The 25,121-nt window shown below is 42.2% G+C and overlaps 1 protein-coding gene across 1 annotated transcript in view; it reads left to right on the plus strand.

Moving 5' to 3' along the window:
* LOC126565848 (T-box protein H15-like) overlaps positions 1-19,699 on the plus strand; it is a 50,525-nt gene extending 30,826 nt beyond the window's left edge. The window contains exons 4-6 of the mRNA XM_050223057.1: positions 5,292-5,577; positions 10,606-10,850; positions 19,069-19,699. Coding sequence (XP_050079014.1) covers positions 5,292-5,577; positions 10,606-10,850; positions 19,069-19,699 — 1,162 coding nt within the window. The remainder of the gene's footprint in view (positions 1-5,291; positions 5,578-10,605; positions 10,851-19,068) is intronic.
* The last annotated feature ends 5,422 nt before the right edge of the window (positions 19,700-25,121 follow it).

Consider the following 25,121-nt stretch of genomic DNA (forward strand, 5'->3'; position numbering starts at 1 on the left):
TAAGCATACTGTTTGCAATAAATTTTCTTGCAGTTTTATTGCAGTATGTGACTTAACATTATTCAATCTTAGTGTCTATTTTGTAGTTTCAATAGAATAATTATTACACACATGAATATTGTATTTAAAAAAATTAGCACTTTTAACTGATCCCTCAAGGCAAGCAAACGATAGAAATTGATTATAAAACTACCTATAATTAAAACAAACGTCTACATTAGCTCGTGAATTCCAATGCGCTATATTGCAGATGAAGTCATTAGCGATGTGTTTGTTTCGAATAAAATTTCAAGCACCTAAACATCGCGTTCGATAGGTCGCGAGGATGGATGGTGATAAAAGCAACAAAACATTATGTATCAACTTCATCAAAAGCCGGTCAGCGAGAGCATCGCGCGGCCTGGACCTTCCAAGGTTCAGCCCGTTGATTAAGCTAATGTGATAATTTTTTTCCGTTTGCCCATCTAATTTATCACCACGCACGTGGACGGATCGGTCGGGCCGTCTGTTTTGTTGCCTTTAATTTTATGCATCCATTCCCGGGTCCCATTCTGATCGAACAGGGCCACAAAGGGCAGGGCCTGCGAGGAGTAGCTTTGCTTCATTAGGAATATTTTTATCACTTGTCCAATAAATAATAAAAGTTTTACCGCTTGTAACAGCAGCAGGCACGGGCAAGGCCACGGTTGAACAGACTCACCGAAAACTGACACACACACACACACTCTCGCTTGCCCACAAGAACAATGATCAATTATTCAGCGGGCAGGTGACATTGATTATGCTCGCAACAGTCGCGCAGCATAAGAGGCAGAGGGCCAGGCGACTCGGTGACACGATGACGCTGGTCGCTTAATTAAGTGACACCCGGCCCAGGGTTTCATGGTATTTTTCTTGCTGTTTTCGTTTTGGCCGTCCGATCTGGTATCAGACGAAGCTAGGGCCCCCGGATGGATGACATTTTTGCGCAACACGCTTTCGCAGGGTGCACGGATGAAAAGGCCTCGCGACAGGCTGTCAGTCATTTGTCTAGTTACGCGTCAAAAACCGCACGGCAGCGCATCGTCCGGCTGGCTGGTCTAGCCGGGCCGGCCGGGCGGTGGTCTGTCACCGTTGACACTCCCGGGAGTGCCGGCTGTCAGTGGGTCGTGGAAAGCGTCGTGAAAAGTTGAGTTGGTTCATGCAGCAGGAATGTGGGCGATGATTGTACGGTATTGTTGGTAGGTTTGTGGTGGTGTTGTTTAGATTTGAGCAGGAAGTAGGAGATGTGCATGTGGAAAAATCACATTTGACACGTTCAACAATAAGTTTAATTGATCCCGTTTCATCCCGGAGCCCGGGATTCCTGACGATGACTTTGTAATCGTTTGTATCAACGCTTCGAAGGTTTGTTGTTTTTATTGTGTATTGATGAACGTTTCACTGCACAAAAGCTAATTGAATCTTTGAATAGTGCACACCATGATACGAATGTTAGATCGTCTACAATGTAAAATGTTTTGTTGTAAGATATGAAGTAACGTGTCAGTTTTTGTTAGATATTGAGATGATCTGTGATGTAAAAAAGCTGTAACAGTGCATTCTTTAATTTTTTACTGTTGACATCATAAGAAGCCAATCAACCATATAACATTCAGGGTTGAGGAATCAGAATACCTGCGAGAATAACATATCTTTCTATCCCTTGTAAGCAACAGATGCAAGTGCAAATGAACTATGAACTTTAGGACTCTTGTTGAAGACGGAGGAAGGTTGAAAAGGTTGGAGCAATGCATCTATTTATTGTGAACACCTTTATTAAGGATTGTTGAGTAAAACTTTCAACTAAAAGATACCTCTGATGAGGACATAATTTCTAAAATGTTGACATTCTACTCTATACATCGCCGACCAAAGATTGGCTTAATAAACTTGCTACTTAACTCTACCTAAATTAGTAATTTGCCAGCAGTAGTTTATTCACTAATATGTTCTCTTTTTGGCTTAATAACCTACTCACGACGGCTATTGTTGCTAAGCCGGACGCTTGTCCCGTTCAACGGATTGAGACCGGATACCTCCGACTCATTTTTTTAAGACCGAAGGATGCCTCCGACTTGACGAAGTAATGTTAACTAAATTGAAGACCAGAAGATGCCTCTAACTTCAATGGACTGTCTAAGGGTGTTGGTTAGAATTCTGTTTTATTCAAATTCTTTCTCGCTAATTTATATTATAAAAATGCTGACCGATCCGCAATCAGCGGATATATCTGACCTATTTGAACTGTTTTTATAGATCTTTTTTGGTTGATCGCATGTTTACCATTAACATTTTGCCGCATCGGTAACATACGACACACTGGTTTGTCACGAGCAGCTATCGATTGGCTTGCTAGACTTGCTGATATCACGTAGTTGGGTAGTCAGTCCTCACTACCGGCGAACGTCCCAACTGGACTCTACTCTAGTCCTACTGTGTTAAGACCAGCCTCGAGGATTCGTTAATACTAATGGATATTGTATCAATCAAAATAGGTTTAAATAATCAAGTCGCTTTAAAGAATAATTTAACTCGTTGACAATCATCACGAACCGTCAGCCATTGTTGGTTAGGACAATGGTAATATTTTGTATTATTTCGAATAAGAAAATATGTAGCAGTATTTTCAGCCTTCACATAATAATTCTTCCTTGGATATCAGGCCACAACAAAAGACTGTTTTGGATGTAAATGTTAATTCCTTTGCAGCTGTACTGTATGCGTAATCCATGCAGCAGCTAGGATTGGTTTCGTCTACTGCTATCTACAAAATAAGATATCTAAATCATTATTCGCTGATGTCGAGAGTTTTCCCTCCGGAACAAGAGTTGACAAATCTGGACAAATTTTATGGTGTCATGCTATCTAATGCTTTACACATTCGCAAGCGGCCAGCATGATGCTATCACGCAATATAAATGTTTTTCGTAGTTTCGTTTTATTTCTTCGTACGGCAGGACACACAGACACACGCACACAAACACAGCCATCATCCGGTACCGGTCGCCAGGAAATTACATTCAACTGAATTCGTTCCGGGCTGACCGTCCGGTTTTGTGGTCATTCTAGTTGACACTACGACCAACGCCGCTTGTCCTGGCGAGTTGGGCGAGGCGCAAAATTTATGACCAATGTACGATAATTTCGTCCAATAATCATAACCCAGCTAATCTATGTAGTAAAATCTTTATCGCTCAATACGGCCACTGCTTACTCGGAGGGGTTGACACTAGCAGTGTGTTGGTGTGATTAGTACAGGAAGCAAAAGTAGCAACATGACGATTGTTCGGTTTCGTCGAGCTAACCATCAAAATCAGGACCAACTGTGGGGTCCTTCCGATTTCGATGGTGGTTGGTGAGGGTGACTTGTTACATTGGATGGATAGGAACACCACCCTTTCAATTGCGGTGCTGACTGTATTGGTGCCACTGTGACACATTCCATCGACGCACCAACACCACACGAAGCAGGACATAAATTTAATTGAATAAAATTTCCCCACCGGGAGCCAGCTATCGCATTTGCTCTTGAAATAGGGTTGTTTGGTTGTTGGTGCTGTGAGCAGTGGGTTACTCGCTAATATCTCAATCCAGCATAGAGGTTTTGGGTAGGATTACTGTTGGGTTGGATCGTTCAACGAAAAGAGGGTGTTTTATTGTGTGTCCGCACAGAAGAATTTATGTTCTGTAGTTGATGTTCTAGATAAGTAAATCCAATCCTGGACTTTTAGTACACGAAATAAGAGAATCAAGGCTTTGTGATCGCCGCACTCCGTTTCATCGGCCGTCCGTGAATAGTTCTTTATGAAACTTATAAAGTATCGGCAAGAGCATGGCGTACCTGTTTAAATGTCAATCACAGGAACTGAGTCTTAAATTTTACACAAAAAAATGGACAGTAACAATGAATCCGACCTTTGAAATATGCATTTAAAACACGTCTTGACTGTTGAAATTGATTTACTCACCTAAATAAACGTTAGCAAATATTGTAAAACGTTTTCAAGTGCAAATGATTCACTCATCTGGAAAGATAGTATCGATCGGTTGTTGTCAAATTCATAACACGGTAGTAGTCATCGCCAGAAGCACTGTAAACGGTCAGAAACTTAACGGTTGATGTTCGTTTTTACTGACATTTCCCTCATTTCTTTCCTTTCGCCTTTGTAAAACACTTCATAAAAGACACAAAAACACCCTTTTTTCATACATTCTGCTGCTGTCGTGCCTGTGCAACGCAGAGAAGATGTGCATCGTGGGCATAGGCCTTTGCGCATCAGTTGCTCTACACGCGGTGCGATGCAATGTGTCGATTAAAAGCACCGAGGCGACTTATTCTATAGTTTATGTTGTGCGCATTTTTCCCCCCCGAGAGAAGAAAAGTATCTACTATCGCTTCGATCGGGCAAAAAGCGAGCTCACAAATTAGCAATTATGAATTATGTTGCTTATCTACAATTATCACGCTTTAGCAAAAACGCTAGGGAAGGAATAAAAATAAAGCAAGCAACAACAACACCGATGTACATGAAATGTTGCTTCCCCATGTAGACGGCACACATCATGAGAGCTCCTCAATAGGGGCATCGATAGTGGAAGCGCGAACTCCACTAGATAAAATTCGTGTCCTTTTCCATGGCAAATTGTTGACCTCACTTTGCGGGTGTCCTGATGGGTATGGACCGCTTTTTTTTTTTTCTTCAACAAACATTGCGTGTCCCGGATGGCGTGGGGAATGTTGGTTCAATTTTGAAGACATTCACATTTGCGCAGGGTGTTTAGCTTTCGGGGACCTGTCTCGCTTCTCTGCATGTGGGATAAACCGTTGACAGGGCATGCTCATGGTTAATGCTGCAGGGAAGAGCCTTGCAATTCCAATGGGAAGTCGATTCCGGTTCAATGTTTAATAGTGTTGGAGCCTTTATTGACAGTTTCTTGATTGGGGTGCGCTACTAACAAGCACAGTAGCCAGTAAATCAATGTAATACTGAGCGTAAAACAACTCTTCTTCTGCAGCATATAGTCTATGAAATGCTCATTTGACAGGATAAGTGTTGTTGCTTAAACAACGTCTGCTCAAACACCCTTCGAACACGGCCGTGTGGCCGTGTGCTGCACGCAAGCTTCGATCGGTCAGCAGACAACCTGTACACCATGGGTGGCAGGACCTCACCACTCGGAGGGATAGCCGTATCTTCGCCGTGCCCACACTAACCACACGTTTTGTTCATCTGCTCATTCGCTCTCTCTCTTTCTCTCTTTCTCCACAGGCGCATGTTTCCAACGGTGCGCGTTTCGTTCTCCGGTCCACTGCGCCAGGTTACGCCAGCCGATCGGTATGTTGTGCTGCTGGATGTGGTCCCGGTTGACAACCGGCGCTACCGTTACGCGTACCACCGGTCGGCGTGGCTGGTGGCGGGCAAAGCAGATCCTCCACCACCCGCCCGACTCTACGCCCACCCGGACACGCCGGTCGGGGCCGATGCCCTGCGGAAACAGGTTATTTCCTTCGAAAAAGTGAAACTAACCAACAATGAAATGGACAAGAATGGTCAGGTAAGTCAGATCATCGCTCAGAAACCAATGTCTGAGGTCCCGCAAAAAGTACAAGCAAATCAATGGGGAGAGCAGTGGCGAAGGAACGGTTTGTGAAGTTGTTCTCCCCGTCATGCGCACGCGTAATTTGATACGATCTTATAAATCACGACGAAACACTAGGGCTGCTGGAGCCCGCAGAGATCACCCAAAACCTCCATGTAAAACCCTCCAAACAACCTCCTCCAAGGTGCTGATGACGTTCAAGTTCGGAAAAAGGGAAAAAGTTGATTAATTTGGAATCATTAGCCGGTCGACAGGCACAACATAACCTTCAGAATTCCATCGAACCTGTGGCGCTCGCACGGTTCGAGGAAAGGTAGCACTCGAGGGCAGCCTCAGTTCACGAGCAAACGCGTGACCCGCGGGACGAAGGCCGAGGAGTGAATGGAAACAAATTATTTACACGATTTTTGTCTGTCAAATTATTTCAAACTGACTTAATTCGCCTCTTTAGCATTGAGATACGCTGACACACGGACGCTGACGATGGGGGCCACGATTAGGTTAGGATGACGTGCCGGGACCCGGGCTTCTTATGTTTCAAAGTCCCCGTGTTTGTACGCTCGTCGCAAGGGAGTAACATGTTACGGGGTTCCCGCTTTTTTGTTGACGAACCCCGACATCAACAGTTGTATCAGTAGTTGAGCTCCCAATTCCTTGTTTGGCTTAGGTATGTTCGATACACCCACAGACAACGGCATACCGACCAGTAGTGCGGCTTCCCTGCTCAATTGGAACGAGTGAAAAATTGTCTCACTAGACTTCGGGGATCGGGGATGATTCTGGGAAAACAAATCATAACGATTTTTTTGTTTCTGGTTTCCCAGAACTATCATGAATGGGAAGAAAACTCCGGCGAAACACCAGCTGAACACTGGCGACAGTGTTTGAAGTTTGTGGCGCCTGGCTAGACCTCGAAACGATACGACTGAGTTCATCTGTTCGTTGTTTTGACAGATGACAAGTGCATCGTGACACGATTCATTAATTATGAAATGCACCGGCATTTCACACACACACACTTACAGTGACTGCTTGAATAAGGAATTGAAATGGACTGGCTGCCGTTTAACGATGTTTCGTGCAGGCGGTTCTTGGAGTCAGCAAGAAAAGATGTTTGATTTGAGCTCCCTGCACTCCGTTCAGTCACTTTGACACTACACTTTCACTGCGGTTTGTGCTGGAAAATTGTGGATCTGCAACTCTCCAGACGAAGGCGAAAGAAATATGTGGAAGAAATGTCATTTATAATCAACCTAATTAGGAGCGGGACGCATCACTCGTCATGTGCCATAATTTATTGATGCGGTAGGCTCTGATTGACGATGAGGAATGATGAAAAGGTTGGAGATTGATAGGTTCATTCCAGAATTACGCTGAATACTGTGTTGTTAGTCTTAAAGCTATGAATTAACAAGAAAATAGAAATTTCTCGTCCTTACTTTCCCGAAAGGTGGACACTACATGTTTATTGCCATAATTCATCTCACATTGCCTATTAGGCCTCACAGATCTGTAGGATAGTTAAGAGGGTTGTTAATTATGACCTTTGAGAATATATTAGCTTATCATCTATAACAATATTTCAATCAATTGAAACTGAACAGTTTCCAATCCAGCGTTTGATCCATCAACGCTCGTACCACTTTCTTAATTTGTTTTTGACACTTCCACAAAACAAACTTGTATGCAAAATAGATAGTTAATTTGCAGTAGCTCCCCGAGCGAAAAAGTCCCCACAACCACACAGCGAGATGTATATTATTTATTTATTTAAAGTAGTCACCCATAAAATGGATAGAATTTCTCGCACGCTTATTTATTCGCTGAAATATTAACGCACCGTTGTCGAGCGATACTGGCCCAATCTGCTGCGGTGCCATGTACGTAACCGTGCAGCGCAGCACAGCAGAAAAAGCAAAAGCATCATGAAAAGGACCACACCAGCAAAAGGTGAGAAGCGTAAATGGTGATTTGATGAAACCGATATCGATCTTTTCGTCGACTGGGAGAAAGGCCAACATTATCGCGACTCGGAGTTGCACTGCGGGCAGGAGTTGTGGTGGATTGTGAAGATGCGGTGGGAGGAAAATAAATATCAATAATAAAGATATAAATATCTAAGACATCGATACAGTGTGCGAGGTATCATCGTTCATGTTTCGAATTTATGACAACCGCCACCTATTCCTCAGCTAGTGCCCCGTCAACGACCACTTGAGTCGAACTCAAAATAGTTCCCCGGCTTAATGGAAAACGCTTTGCTGGCGGAGTACGATGCCAAACCGTTGGATACACATGTGCACGCGTCTAGATTACGTTGGGTGGATGGTCAGCTTAAGAAAGCACTACGTTTTGCCCGGAACAAATGTGAGGATATAAGCGAGCTAATCTAAAACAATCTTTCTCTCCAGGGAAGATATCATCCATTATTTGACCACTGGTTATGTTCGAAGAGCGAACAATTTGTGGTGGATAATAAGTTGACAAGGTTGAATATGATATTGAAAGAAAGATTTATCGGTGTTCTTTTTCGTAACAGTGTAATTAATATTAAATTTCTAGAAGACTTGTTTAAAGGGTACTAAAATACAACAGGATTTGTGTTCTACCAGAATACTGAAAAAAAAATGTTTAAAGTTTTTTATTGCTCATTTTTTATGGACAATATCCTACTAAGTTAACAATCATTTGTCTACTTTTTATGTTTGATACTAAAATGATGTTGCTAATTAGCTTTACATCCTTCATTTACCCTTCTTCCCCATTGAGGTATGTTCTGTCAGGTTTTTTTAATTCGTTATTCCCTCAGCAATGTAGACTTGCAACGCTTATTCCTTTAAGCATAGGGAGAAAAAGCAGAAAAATCCACATTTTATGCAGCCATTGCTGCCCCGAAGCACTTGGCAGACATTGGAAACGGGAGGCACCCATCTTCATGTTTTTGTTAATTCAAATGGCTCGAGGGTGATTGATTCTAAAGGCGTTAAAGTTCCAGATGTAACGCAGTCGGAAACGAACAAACAAACAAGCTGTTGTAATGTACCGATCACCCGCACAAACCGCTTGGCTAGGACAGCATCAACCTATACAAATACAGCTCCGCCCTATCTGCTGTTTGTTTACATGTTTTACCAAACCCTCGAGGGTGGTTTTGCGCCTAATCGTCGATTGAACGCGATAGAACGAGTGACTGACGGGTTCATCCCCTTTCGGTAGGATGTGATACCCATGTTCGGATGTGATGGTCATCACACTATGATGGAATTGAATACAAATTATGGGGAAGCTATTGCGAATGTATTTGGATTGTAAATAGGGTGTTGAACATGCTATTGGTTGTTTTGTGAATTGGGGTTGATCGGACACATTACATTAGTATTTTTTTCTAACCTCAAAAAATTGCGTCATTAGTAGATTTTTTCTCAACGATTGATTGGAACACTATAGTGGACAAGCTTGCAAAATAAGATTAAATTAATTTGCATCGTAATTTTGTATAAGTAAGCTTCTAAAGAGAAGAATTTTATCGCACAATTGATCATTTAAAAAAGGAAATACAAGTAAAATCGATCCAGGACTTCTGTTCAGTTTTGCATACAAAAGTTCAGTTCGATTAAACAAAAGGAAATGGTAAAATATGTAATAAAATTGAAAACGTTTTAAGTTTTAATTTTTAAATTTATTAAATAATTTCAATATCTTTAAAGCATTGAACTAATAATCGAATAATATGTATACGGGTTGAAAATAGGGTGTTGAACATGCTATTGGTTGTTTTGTGAATTGGGGTTGGTCGGACACATTACATTAGTAATTTTTTCTAACCTCAAAAAATTGCTCATTTTCATTCATTCATTCATTTCAAATCATTTTAGATTTTTTCTTAAAGATTGATTGGATCACTATAGTGGACAGGCTTGCAAAATGAAGACTAAAACAATTTGATTTCAATTAAAACAATTGAAGATTAAACATAATTTTGCTTTACTAAACTTCTCAAGAGAAGAATTTTGTCGAACAAAAGATCATTTCTTCTTCTTCTTCTTCTTCTTCTTCTTCTTATTTAAGTGTGCATTTTATACTCCCATGGCAGGCAAGGCTTCGCTCACCCGTTCGTATTCAGAGGCTTACCTCACTTTATTTTGCCTTTCGACTCCTAAGAGTCATATCGGCGGTTTATTTCCTCGCTTGATGATGGCTTACGGTTGGTTATCGCTCAGTTGTTTACCTTTTTTTAGAATTCTATCTTGTTCCTTCCTTCCCATAGATCATTGAAAAATCAAATACAAGTAAAATTGATCCAGGACTTCTGTTCAGTTTTGCATACAAAAATTATGTTTGATTCGCATAAGTAAATGGTAAAAATATAATAAAATTTAAAGTGATTTAAGTTTTAATATTTTAAATTACTAAATTATTTAAATAACCGAGTACGCTCGGAATAAGGCTAGGAATAAGAAGGAAATGCCTTATCAATATGATTATAGAATTTGTTCAACAAAATACGGCACTGGACCTTCATACGTAATTTTAAATAAATAAAAAAAATTATTTAAAATTCGTTAGAACTGATCTAATAATCGAAGAATATTTAGTTTCTGTAGAAAAAAGCTACAGTTCATCAAGTGGTATTTCAATGCCAACAATTGATATTTTAACAGTTTTTGTTTGTTTTTTTTTTTAACATTTTGAAGCCAATTTCAACAAATAACTCATCTCTTCGGTTTACCTTTTTCCTGAAATAAGATCAAAGTCGATGAATGAATGCTAGAACTTGTGTACTTTGAGTAATTTTGATTTCTGAGATCCTTGACTTGATGTAAATGTAGATCGATAACCAGTCCAGAATACGGGCACATGAATTTCAGCAATTAGTTTCTTGCCTTCCATGTATATTACCAAAAAAAACGATTATAATTTTCAAACCAATGATCGTATCGCTCGACATACGCATTTACCATTCCTTTATTTTCCTCCTTGCAGATTGTCCTAAACTCAATGCACCGCTACCAACCCCGCATACACCTGGCACGGCTGGGACCCGGCCAAAACATCCCCATCACACCAAAGGAGCTGTCCGACGTCGACCACAAGACGTACGTGTTCCCGGAGACGATCTTTACGGCAGTAACGGCTTACCAAAACCAGCTCATAACGAAGCTCAAAATTGACTCCAATCCATTTGCCAAGGGGTTCCGCGATTCATCTCGCCTGACTGATTTTGATCGGTAAGTTTGAATGGAACTTGTTCCACTTTTCACTATTCAATTAGATCCACGCAGGAGTTCTGTGCTCGGTAGCGGAAATCGGTACCGCACGCGTTGTCAAACGGAAAAGATTGAAGTGCGCATGCGCTCGCTTCACTGTCCAGCAAAAGGAAATTGTGCAAGCAAGCATTAACACGGGAACGGTGCAGCTTGTTTAGAGTTAATGCCTTTACGCCATCAAAACCTATAATTTTCCTATCGATGCGCATAAGTTTTTCTAGCTTTCGATGTGCGAGCCCTGCACGATGATACTGCAACGGGTAAGGAATCCACCTCGGTACACGATAATCGGCAAAAATCAATCGAACCAACTGAGTCTGATGCAGTTTCGCTTCACTTGTCGCTAATTGGTTACGAACAACGCGGAACTCAACGCATTTCTCTGCTGTAATATTGGACTTTACACAGACGCAAACATTGGGTTAAAATCGTTACATTTCAAGTGTTGTTTGAAGTGGCGTTGAGACATGATAAAATTAATCTCTTGCATTCGTTTGATCTTTGAAAAGATACACACACAAAAAAAGCAAACGATCGGACCGTTCCAGATGCCGTTGAGATGCACGTCTGGCCGGCCGTGGGTGCAATGCTGCTCATTCGGTGGAACAAGCGTTCATAAATAAAGCCGTGCCGCCAAAGCCACGGATAGAAATATATCATAAAGCCGGTGGGACAGTGAAACGAGTTGTGGAAAATCGCATGAGAAGAAAAGAACACAAAACAACAGCACAAATCCGCAAACAAATCATCAAGTCGAATGCTGCCGTTAATCATTATCATCCATCAGATTGTGGACAGCTTGGTGTCTTGGTGAAACCGTTTTTAGCTGATGATGGATGCACCTCCCACTTTTCTATGTTGCAATTTCGCCCACAACTGACCTACGTGTGGGAGAGCGCATAGGCGATTACGAAGCGTGATTAAATGGGCTCAGGTTTTTTTGGTTTTACTTTTAGTTTTGAGCGAATAGGGAGAATAGCTTAGACGGAAATCAACTTACCTGGAGATCATGTGATCTGAAGTGAAATAAGAATATGAAAATGTGAGAATATCCATTCAGATCAAACAAATACAGCAATGAAAATTGATTTCTTAGAACTATTGAAGAGATCAAAGCTCGTATTCATTTGCAAGAGAATAGCATTTTGAATGCTCAGCAGTAAAACTATTTTTGAGTTTAATGTAATGCAATTTGCATAGCAAAAGACAAGAGCTAAACCATTGTGTATTTAGAGAATGAAGGAAGGATAGAATGAAGCTTAATTACTAAGAGAATATTCATTGTTTGGGATTTAATTAACATATTGTCAACAAAAAAACCAATGCCATTTATTTAAAACATCCCGTCAAGAGTCCTTCACTAAGATCCTTTGAAGGACCTTGCTTTGAATAATCTGTGGAGCAACGGATTGTTTAAATCCAAATACAAAAAGTTTTAATTTTCAAATGACGACAACCTGAACGATTTTTCAAATTCGTAAAAAATCGAAATTTCATTCAAATAGTTAAACACTTACTCTTGATGTTACACTTTATGAATAACTTATGAGTTTTCTCTTCTCAAAAATCCATTCGTCTTCTCCGGACAACTTTTCTTTAGCCGCCGCGGCGTTCCTTTCTCAACGTCCTCTCTAAGCTGTTGATTTGTTGCACTAATGAAACATTGAAACCCACAAACACGGACAAACATCGTCAGCAATATACAACCGACAAGGAAAGAACAGTAAAACAAGCTGGTTGTGCTGGTGCTGCTACTTCTGCTGCCGACTGCTATCTGTAATTAGGCCCGAAAAGCCGCCAACATCGCGGAATCACTTCTTGGCCCTCGCCATTTTTTCTGCTGCTCTTCTGGCTGGACCTTTTTGTGCTCTGTTGCCCAGTTTCGGCTGGTTGAATTTTCATGTTTTCATGCGCTTTAAACCTTGCCAGAGACCTTGCTACAATAACCATAAAATATAGCCTCGCAAAAACTGATCCGCCAAACGGCAAACGGATCAACTTCAATCGGCGGGACGAACTGGACGCATTTTCCTTCGCGCCTTCCAACCGTTCCAATTTTCCACCGTGCGGAAAGTTTGTTGGTCGGTGTTGTTCAAGTGCAAGTTTTTCCAGTTCTTCCGTACCAGGTTCGGTTCGAGATTTTCCCCACTCAATCGATTTTTGTTTGCTCCTATCGTTCCAACCGAAGTGTCTACTGGCGGAGCACGAAGAAAACGAATATCGTCAGCTCTTCTCGATGGGGCTCGGAAAGAAAAGCGAAACATTGATTAATGGTGAAAGGCATCGCATACGCACACAGAAACAAGAGGACAAAAAATCTTTTTGCTCATACCGACATCCGGTTGAGTCCGCAATAAAATTCAGCCAGCTCCGGGTGGTGGAGTCTTGTGGCGTCGTGTGCTGACTCCAATAGCGTGTAAAACAATTATTTTGCAATGAACGGTTTTACCCGTTATCGAACCGCGTCCGCGGTGAGTGAGAAATTTCTATCAAGTGTCGTTTGGGAGTTAGATCAGGCGAATTTTTTTCTGCACTTCGCTCGATCGATCGACGAAACCGACACCGATCTTCCAGAGATTCGCCACAAGAAAAAGAAATGGAGGAAAATGCCGACACTAATGCCGCTCGAGCATGATTTATTGGACCAATTAGTATTATTGATTGCTTTCTGATTGTTTTCCACTTTTCCGATGGATTGTGTTCGGGTTTTTTTTTGTTTTCTTTCCGTTTTCTGTTTGCTCTTCTACGTAGCTCATGGCTTTGGCTGGAGAAGGTTATTTTTGGAGCCTGAGGGGAAACAAATGCTAGCTGTAAGACGCTATCGTTTCCCAGAATAATTTCCCAAGGGAAAATGCTTTGGAGTATTTATTTGAAGCGGAATAAAGCTAATGGAAGACAACTCATAGGGAAAATTAGAATTTTCGTCAAGATTGAATTATACGTGATAAAATAACGTCATAAGTTTAGTTTGAAAATTGAGCGCTAGAAAATTGTGTTAAATTGTTGACAACGTTGTATGATACAATACAAGATCTCCTTGACCAAATATACTCTTCCCACCTTGCACAGATTAAGCTATTTAGTATTATTTCAACGTAGAATCATTATTTGGACACCACACTTCGTTGCGTTTGTCGGTAAGATCAAAACAAGCACTGTCCTTTCGCTCTTCAAATTGCACCCCGGGCGGATGGCGGAACACAATTTGCTCGAATTTGCATACCCGTTGCATTGATTTACCCACGAGATGGTCCCCCTTTTTTGGCCCGCGGAGGCAATGCTTTGGGCAACAAACCCAAGCAACCAGCATGCCGGCACTATGAACTTCCGATGCGGCACTTTGGAACACTTGACTGGACCCACACAGACCCACCGCTACCAAGCGTACCAACATCCGAAGAAAGGCGTGCAGATGAAACACTAAATCAGCTCAAAGAATCCGCACGTGAAGTGTTAATTTGAAGAAAAATGGCCCCAGAAGCAGGTTTGAAGGTTTCCCGTGTGCCCCCGCCCCCCCCCCCCCCCCCCTCCGTTTCCTTTGCGTGGCACTCTTCGCTCTGCGAAAAACAGTCCCAAATGAGCCGAACCGTAATTAACGCGTAATTTGAATAAATTGTGAACAGAGCTAAAAGCTAAAGTACGAGCGCCCAACACGTTCTTGCGAAACCGAGCCAGGACAGGCGGACACGAGAAACCGAAATCGACAAGTCTGCATGCTGCCACGGATCGATTGATCGCTCGGGTGGACACCCTGCACACCTTTTACATTGTCGGTTCGCGCGTTGTTGATGATGCGTTTTGCTACACCTTTCCGAGCCACGCGGGACGGTTATGAGCGAGAATTATGAGAAGGGAAGCGAAAAAAAAGGTGAAGTTGGAAAAAAGAAAAACAAAAACAAGAAAGTAAAAACTGCATGATCGCTCGGTCATCTTGGGCACGATAGCGGGATTTGTAGCACCACCTTTTCGATGTTTTCAACGATCTGGCGTTTCGGTTTTTGTATGCCTGCACTTCCGTTGCAACGGGCAGAAAATTATGCACCACGCAACAGGAGCTTCGCCAGGAGCTGGGTAAGCTGGGAGGCAAACAAACGGGTGGGGATAAAAAAAAATACGAAGGCAAAAGCCCGTGTGGTGAAGTGCGTTGAAGTATGGGAGGGTGAACTTCTTTTTTTTTCTAGAGTTTTAATTCAACAGAGTTTCAGATTATAATTCAGGTTGAGAAATTAACATCAACATGAACAACCATTAAACTTTCACTTGATGATGACGTTAGAATGCAGCGCGGAATCGATGTTGTTCCTTGGCGTTCGTTGTTGTTGCTTCTCCCGGTGAAGGGTACAATGATGTAATTGTGCCTGTATTGCTTGTGCTACTGCAAGGATAACGATCGATGAAGCATGGCAGCACAGTGGAATGTAACATTTTAAAAAAGTACAGATTTGAAAGAGAAATATTTTGTTTAACAATTTTTTTTTTTTATAAAACTTAAGCTACAAGGTAGATGTTTTCAAGTACCTGTTGACTATTTGTGAAGCTTTGTTATTTCCTAACAGATACTAAGCAGGTCTCAGGAACCAGATTGGAAATTTTTTGGTAGATAAAGAACGATAGCTTCTTGTGCCAGTTTTGGAATTTTACAAAAATTTCATTACTTGTAGGGCAATCTTGAAACATAGAGATCTATCCTTTACGGTTACAAAAATTGGAGAAGATTGTTGTATAAAGTTGAACTCTGGAATACAAAAGTGCTCACATCTTGCTTTTGAGTGCAGTAGATCACTTGATCATTTTTCAGACGTCTTTCTATATTTAATTTAGCTTTTTTGTGATCTGAAGCCTTAATGGTTTTGGCCTCATGTATTTCATACAAGGTCAGTTTTTTGGATCCTTCAAAGTCCTTGAATATACGATACATGTTGAATGCATAACCACCTTTAACTATTTCGGACAAATATGTGAAGTCCTTCGGCCCATATGAGAATCACAGGGCAAAACCGGGGTTGAAATCCCACCCGGGCCGTCCCCCAGTAGTGAAGATTGGCCATTCCAACTTAGAGGAACTGCTCGGCAAATAAAGCCATTCGATGGCCGGCAGGACCTAGAAGGTCGTTTAGATAAGAAGAAGAAGATGAAGTCCTTATGCATCTTTTTATTCTACTTGTCTTCTACTTGACTTAACGATGTTCAAGGACACGCGTTGGTTCTAGTATATGTACACTGCAACAAGCCACTGCAATATGTCCACTATTTAAGCCTCAAGCATCCATAACTCTTTCGATACATATCTGTTTTTTTTTTTTTATTCAATTAATAATCTTGTTAAAAAGTGCATTTTGAGCAAAAAAAAAAAAAATATTGCAATCGATTGCAAAAGGTTTCATATTTTTCAGTTCGTTTTCAAAAAATTTCTTAGCTCTTACAAAATATTTTTTTACCACAAAGTATTGAAACTCAATCCCAGTGTGAACATAAAATTTGCCGCCAAAGAAAGTCCATCCTTTTTCGCACCTTAATTTCATTAAATTTTCACCTCTTTTCGCACAAACGCACCGCCACCGTCATATGTGTGTGTGTGTATGTGTGTGTGCAGGACACGCCACAATCGAGTCCACCATTAAGTCCCCGTCGATTGGTCCCCTTCTGCGGTGCATTGTTTTGGCATAAATGCACTCGGCAACAAAACCACTTCAAAACTCGCCACACCCTTCCCAGACCAGACCCCGCGGTACCAATCTCCGGCCATCCGTTCCCCCACACCCGAATGGCATCCCCAAAATAATACGCGAACGTGGTGAAGTTCATCCTTTCCAAATGTGATGATTACAGGGCGGCATGCAGCTATCAGGGTTCGGGTTCGCCCGGGTACTTAAATGGTTGTTAAAAGTGGTGCGTAATTATTCTGACACTTTAGGGCCGCACTCGGCTGTCTTCGCAGCCCGTTCGTGGAAGCCATAGAAATCGGGCCAGCAGCCGAGCCGTGCCCAAGTCCCAAAACACAAAAACAATACCCAAGTGGGAATGTAATGCAAACGACAGAAGCAGCAGGACGCAGGAGATGAGTGACGAAAAATGCAAAAACAAAACCAAAAAAAACAAAACTGCAACCAACATAAATTATTATGTTGTCCGTGCACCATCATACATCATCAGCGCACCACACCGGCGGGTAATGATTGATAAAAATGCCAGCGAGTCTCTCGCGTTACGTGAGTGTGTCTGTTTTCGCATGAAGCTTTTCAGTCGTCCGTCCGCCTCGAAACGCTGTAACCCGAAACCACCCCGAAAAGGCTGATGAATGCTCATTTTCAGCAGCTTCTGGCCGGGCCACGACACGAAGTGTGGGTAATTTATACGAAATTGATGAATTTTAATGCAGAACTCGTTTTTCGGGCGCAAAAAGAAAAGCCCAACACTGTACGCGCAGCGAACCATTTGCACCCGCAGAACATTGATCGTCGATGAGGAACGGTGGGGTAATAGTGAATGCAATTCACGGTCCGCGAATGACCGTAAGGATCTAACCCGGTAATTTGGTCCCGAAGCTACGAAATGACTTGGGCGTATGGGTGTCGGGAAATTTTGGCAGATATTTTGAAAGTATCGGCGTTGCCTTTCGAACCAGACGGAGTGGCGCGTCTTCTGTAATAAGTGAAGTAGAATGTGAACATCCAGACGGCAAGGGGGATAATGGTAAAGAAGTATAAAGTACAAAGGGAGTATATTGGTTCAAAATTCTTTGCAATGGTATTTTATATCTATTGGAGTAGAGCTTTGGATGTTTTAGAGTTAGCTACTTAACTTGAGAGATATTGAAAGCTTTCAACCTTCTAGAATTTATTGTCTACAATGCATAAGTGTAATACTACAAGCACTTCACAGTGAACATCCCAGATATAACCGATTTTTAATCCATAGCAAAATTTTCTGATAATCTTCTGAATGAAAATCTCAATATGAGATGATTTGTTTCATAAATTGTTGTAGTTTTCCCAGCTAAATATTTATACATTTGCCAAATTATCCAACGCAAGTAAACGAGTTTTGTATAAATTATAAAAAGAACACCACCGTTTTTTTTCAGGTTATGCCTTCATACACATACAGTCACAGAGCCCACGATATTGCCACTGGCCATCTCAATGCATCCTTGGGTGTTGATGATAATGATGAAGATTGGTTAGGTGTGAAGTTGTCTGCCTCACGCAACTCCACACGAGCAGACGAGATTCGAAGCTTAACTAACGTTTTCGGACCAAGCATGATTTGAACCGTCCGTTTTTTTTTTGTGCTTGGCAAAATTGAAAACTGAAATAATGAGCACGTGTAGATGATGGCTTTGCTCTACATCTTTTGTATTTTCCCTATCCTGTTTAATGGTGTGGTTAGGCTTTTGCTCACTCTGCTCTTCTACATCATTAGCTACGCACCAATGTTACGATAAAGACTTGCTCGCTACGAGACATCCGGGCGACGAGATTGCTTTTTGGGAAGGATTCAACAACAATGCACAAGCCTGTAGCTCACTCTCAACTCGTTTTGATGGTGAGCATGAAATGCGCTCACAAAATGCAACGAATCGATGCCTGAGGCAGTGTCGATCTTTGCATTTTTAGAAGCGAACCCATTCTGAGAAGATTTTTTGCAGCGTCTTCACTCTCCTCACACTCCGCCGGCAGTTTGCGGATGACCAAACTGGCATGGCCCTGCGGTCAGCGCCACAATTGTTGCCTGTGAAAAGGAGCTGCAAAAGTACAATTTCATCAAAGGCTAAAAGCGCCGCCCTGTAATTTACGCCGCAACGGGATGTGCCGCTGTGTCGGTTTTCCTTCAACCATTTTGCCGAAAGGGTGTCTCCAAGGGTTGCCCTCAACGCTCCAACCCTGTTCTATGTGCCCTACGCCACGTCAGCATCCTGTGCAGCGGTTGAGGATTGCAAAAGCGAAGCCTTTGAATGTATTCGTTCATTTTATTAGTGCGGAGTTTAGTGTTACATGATTTTCTTAAGCCTTTCTTGCGACGGGATTTCCAACAGATAGCCTCTACCATTTTATTGTCCGTAATTGCACGAATTCAATGATTAACAGCTCACCTCATTACCATTCGATAATTGCTTTCATCACTCACGCTAACCGAAACGTTTTTCTCTCTCTTTCTCCCTTCTCCATATCATCGGCAGAGATCCGATGGATGCCCTACTTTTCGAGCAGCATATGCGATCCCCGTTGCGCATGTTTCCCGACCCGCTGATGGCACAGTTCGCATCCGGTCCGGGTCCGGTCGAGCTGTCGGATGCATCGTCCGCCGCGCTGCTAGAGAAAGCACGCCAGCACCTGCAAATGTGGGGCCGGTCACCCTACAGCGAACTGCTGCTGCCCCAGATGTACCAGCGTCCCCAGAGCCTTGGTGCGCTTAACCTTGGCGTTTGGCAGAACTCGGCCAGTTGGCCTGCCAGTCCCCAGTTACCGCCCGGGTTCCTGCCGAATACGGCCGCAGCAGCAGCAGCAGCAGCAGCCGTTGCAGCGGCAACTTCTGCTGGTAGCTCCCGGCACACGTCGCCACCACCACCACCACCAACACTGGGACCTTCGGGACCTTCCCTCATGTCACCGGCGACTCCACTAACCCCCACGAGTTCTTCCGGATCACCGTCGCCAGATCCACGAGCCAAACACTTTACACGCTTTACACCATACCAAATACCGCCACAGTCGCACTCGCACCAACCTCAACTAGCGTCGACGCATCTTCCACTTGCAATGTCTCCCTCACCTGGCCCGGCTAGATCACCGAGCAGTCCTGCTAACTAACTTTCAAACGCAAATCTCCAAAATGGTCTGATTAGTCATGCGATGAATGATTTCGATTCCGAGTTCATCAGTATTATGTGAAGAACGCATCGTACGTGTATTTAATTTATTTAGCAGTTCTGGAGTTCAACTTCCAGCTTTCCGTTCCTGTTACTTTCGCAGCCAGTGGAAGTTAGCGGCAGAGGTGCATAAGTTGAAGGTAATTGAACAGAAAATATGTTGCAATATCTTACGTACTGTAACTAGCAGGAAATAGTTGTATAGGAGAAAGTATATCTTAAAATGGCGATAGGCTGAGGATTATGTTTTGTAACTCTATTAGTGTACGTGATCCATGACACATGAGAAAAGCGACTTGAGCGATGCATCGAATAATTACCAAAATTGTTATACCAATCAAAACATACACTTAAATAAAGGAGTTCTTTTCTGTTTCATGTACGTAAAGTTTAGTTTTTGTGTAGTGGATTGAACGATGACTCAGTGCTGTTCTTGGATTTCTCGTTTACTGATATTATAGCAGACATCCAACAAACTAATTGGTGATTAAATTCTTCTGAAAGCTTTCTAAATTCCTTCAATTATAAATGACCTTCCAAGTCAGCATTCCAGCGATCAGAAGCACAGTAAATCACCTGTGATTGTATCGGAGCATCTTAATTTATTTCAGCAGTTTAATGCAGCACCGTAAGTATGACCCTGCGATCGCATGTAGATGCTATAAAACAGGGTTGTCCACCCGACTTAATCGTAACATCTTCTGCAATCGAACCAAAAAATCTCGGAGCTACTGTTCAGTGTTCCCTTTGGTTGCCTTTTACAACTGTAAAAACTCTTACAGTAACAAAATTCCAGACTCTCAAAAATACCACGATACCCACAACGTTTCGTGAATATGGTGCCAAATTTAAGAATCGATCGTCGAGGTTCAACTTCATCGCATGATAAATGATAGTCCTTTGTGGCTCACTACGAATGCAACGGCACAGCGTGATGTGCGATTGCAAATGTGCAGCTGAAACCTGATACTTTTACGCCCGAACATTACCGAAAATTGCTTTGGCCAGGATTAAGCGTCTACTTCCCTGCAGTGCTGCATCGGAAGCTGAACAACGAAATAGTATGTGCGTTATAAACGTGTCACATTGTCGTGTTGACTTCACCCAAAAGCGCTCTGCTGGAACAGTGCAAGCGTCTGCAGACGTCTAGCACGATCACGAGTCAAAATCATGAGTACGAGTGGTGTCCATCGATCCGGACCGGAACAACAACAAAAAATCCCCACGGATTCGTGATGATTGATGACAAACAATTAATCAACGGAGCGAACACACTGCGTGTACGGCTGGGACTGGGCTCTCTTTTCTTGTGGGACAATCTTAAATCAGAAGATTTGAGCCCAAAAAAAATAAACCAACACTTTATCCATTTTTACGCTTCCTGACAAGACGAAAGTCAAAGAAGGCATCGTTATTCGCTTGTTCTTTGTGACGATGCTTGCCTTGTAGTTGCTTTTCACCGAACACGAACGAATAAACCTGTAACAGTGAATAGATGTGGTTTAAAGTGTGTTTCTTTCTCTCTATTATTCTGGCGCGTTTCTTTGTTGTCATCTTTTTCGTGCCATTTGATGACAGGGAGCTGATAATTTCATCAAAACTCTCAACCCTCTGATTCGGTTCGATCATCGATCGTTTGTGCGTTGATGCCGGAGTGGTGTCGGGTAGAGATGGTGAATGGATAAGTTTGGTCTAGATGTTGAGTGAAATCGGATGAATGATTGCTTGCAGTGACAATTGAAGCATTGTTAGGGATGAAAGTGGGATGAATGGCTTAGATGGAACGCTCGCCAAGACTGTAAAGGTTATGCGTTTTAGGCTTTCACTGGAGGATTTAACAATTTGAGGTCAGAAACTGGAAAGAAATATCCCGAGTTCCCGGAGGTTTTGATGTACAGAAAAGTGATTTCTGTCGATTTTTCCAATAGAAGATCTTTTCTGTTTTCCTCCATCTTCATCAACTTTTACGCCAATAAACAAAAGCTTTAAAGATGCGACCGCGCAAATTATGCAATTCTCACAAACTTGAACGAGACCATTTAATAGGCTCTCGTAACGAAAGTGTTAATGGCCATTTCCATTCCGCTAACGATCAGCGAACACCGTACGAACTTTATCCGAAGCTTCCGAACCTCACCGGCCAGGGGACCATAACCGAAAACTAACGAACCCAGAAAATCGTGTCAGACCAATCGACGGCGGAAGAACAAAAGTAGATGAAATTGTTAATATTCTGCGCACAGTGGTTTTGATACAATTTTAGTTCTCGCACCCCCCCCCCCCCCCCCCCCCCCTTAACCGTAACACCACCTATAGTTGCTCGAGGCTCTCGACGTTTGTTGTGCCCGGTCGGGCTGTTCCGGTGGGCCTAAGATGTGGCCGATGGGTCACCCTCCGCCACCTGCGCGTATCAGCAAAGTTAGCGACGCGAGGCGAAAAATCGTAAAATGCAATAATTTATACCGGCTAATTTGTACCGACGCATTCAAGAACGCACAGAAAACCCGAAGGGACGATATCAGCCCCTCATCAGTATCTGCGTCCAATTTAACGTGAACGCCGCCGCTCGTACGGTTTGGTTTAGGAATGCGATGGCTTGTTGAACTGCATGTTTTGAACAACTTTATTTAACTGTCTTTATCTCATGCTTTTGAGTTTTACTTTTTTTTGAAATTTTGTATGTGTTTATATGTTCTGCAGTATGTAATTTCTGGAAGTTGACACTACGGCGACTCGCCGTTATAATAAATAATATTCAAATAATTTATGAAAGATTCATAATTTTGCGAAATAATTCATGAAAATTGCAAGAAATCGGGCGGAAATGTTAGAATTATTTTTGGAAAAATTCTCTTACAATATTATATTTGAAAAAAATGAAATACTTGTTGTACTCAAACATAGTAACATAAAATAAGCCAACACCTTTCGATTTACAAGACAAGACTGGCATTGAATTCCGGAAAATCAAAACAACCGAATGCTTTAAATGTCTTAAAAAACTTTGATAAATTTAGCAAGCAATACCAATTCAAGTTTTTTTTAAAGATTCACTCTGGTCACCTCGTTTAGTTACAACACTTTATCTTAATCCATATTCAATCTATTTGATATGGATTAAATTATTATATTCTTAAAAATAATGTAGTTAAACAGATCAATCTCAGGAGTAATATTTCGTTAAGTGAGCAATGTTGAAATAGAAATTTTGAATTCCAAATTTTGTTTTTCTATTCTATTAAAATTAATTTAAACCCTAAATAAGACAATTAAATATTGAATAATTTTGAAAAATCTTGTAAAAACACCACCAAAAAATACAAATTCTGGAATAAACTTACTCAGATCAAAAATTATTATTAGTGTAAACGCTTTTTACACTAAGAACTGATTTTATATTTTGTGAGAAAAATAATCACTTGCTTAAATTGGGTCTTTTAAACCATACACCAACCAACCTTCAATCTAAACCATGCAAAGCGTATATTATTGCTCATACCACTACATACACGCTACAGTTGTTAATCCACCACAAATTGAAAGATTGCCTAACGCTTTCTTCGTTCCGAGGCTACTTGTAATACATTCCAAGCATTTCTCCACTGCGAAACGAAAAAAACCCATCCAGTACTTTGACTTCTGGCTTCGTAAACCTCGCTGGGAATTTGCATTGAATGAACGCACCGAAGGATGAGCGATTAATTCACCCTAACACACGGCCGGGAATGGGCCGGATACAATTCCACCAGGCGAGCCGAGGCAAAGGACGATTGCCCGAGCTCCCGGGTAGGAACCTTTCGACCGAACATCCACAACCTAACACCATCGCGCGTGGTGCCATAAATCGATTCGCTGTTTATTTTGTATAATTTAAATATCTCTACGCTCTATAGGTGGAGAGGAGTAGAGGGGGAGGTGCGTTCGACTACACCATCCATTGCGGGTCGCTCCCATTACTTAGCGAGTGTTCCGCACCCGGTAAGAGCCGGTTTGGGCCGGGCGATGAGATGGTTGTAATGGCTTCTTTTTTTTTTGCCTCGCAGTACCTCGTACGACGCGTTTTCGTGGCGTGTTCACGTTTACAAGACAGTGGCCACCCGTTGCGCCAACGCTCAAACGGGGAAGCGATTCACCAAAATCATCATAAACATCCCGAAAGTCACACCACAGCTCGCCGGTGGGCACACATTCACTGGACTCCGGGAACTGCCAATACGTGCAGGCCCCCATACGGAGACGAGTCATATGTGTGTGCTTTTGCTCGGTTATGGTGTGGAAGAAGCTCACCATGCTTATTATTCTGATCGTTGGGCTTTTCCTTTTCTTTTGCTGACTGCTCAGTATCGGGTGACGCTGGATCGTCCACTTCGATCTGCATGACCACCTACATGCGTGTTCAGGCGAGAGAGAAAGGCGATCAAAAATCCACACCAGACGTGGACTGCTCCTGCTGTGTTGGGGTCGTGGACATGGCGAGAGTAGCTTTCCAAGTGTTTCTACAATTCTCAAAGCTAGAACGGCAAGTTGTGATCAAACTAAGAATTTGGAGAGTGTTCAGCAACGACAAATTGGCTACAACAAACAACTTTACTCAATTAAATCGATAATCGCTGCTCACAGCAATTTTCGAATTTTCCCCTCTGTATTTTCTACAATTCTCTTTATTCATCAACAACTTTGCACAAGATCATCAAGACAACCGATCTGATTTGAGAGAAGTATTGTGCCCCCCCCCCCCCTTTTTGCAAGACCAACTGCAAGTGCGACAGTTGATTGACAAAACAATAAAATAACAGCACGCACGCATCGCCGAGTTGCATTCGAGGTGCAACGTCAAGCTTTGCACATAATTTCAATCGATTGACTAAGATAAAAGAGCCATTTAATCATCGCCACTCGGTGTGCGTTCTGCTCAAGATTGCCGGGGTTGTTCGGCCTGGTTCCACCTTCATGAGTGTGCGACGGTGTGAAATCTCCAATCCTCTATGACTGTGTTGTGTCGATCAGATGGACGTCACTGTGACATGACAAATGAGCGTTATTCACGCTCATTTACACGTAATTATCCACCCTCCATCATGCTTCCACACGGTTTTGCATTGCCTTTCTTTGCAGATAAGGCAAAACTACATTCTGCATACTACCGAACAAAGTGCAATTTGGGGTAAAGGTTTTATTTTGTGCAACTTTTGGTGCGACATTCAGCAGGTTTTGAACGTGGGTTTTGTAGTGGGAGTATTGAGCTTGGCTTGAGCTTGTGGATATTTGGAGGTAGACATCTTGTTACGCATAAGTTTCTTCAACAAATATTCTGAACATACAATTCGATGTCTAGAACATCGCTTTTAAAGTAAAGCTAATGA

Source organism: Anopheles maculipalpis, chromosome 3RL (assembly GCF_943734695.1).
Source record: "Anopheles maculipalpis chromosome 3RL, idAnoMacuDA_375_x, whole genome shotgun sequence".
NCBI classification, from domain to species: Eukaryota; Metazoa; Arthropoda; class Insecta; order Diptera; family Culicidae; genus Anopheles; species Anopheles maculipalpis.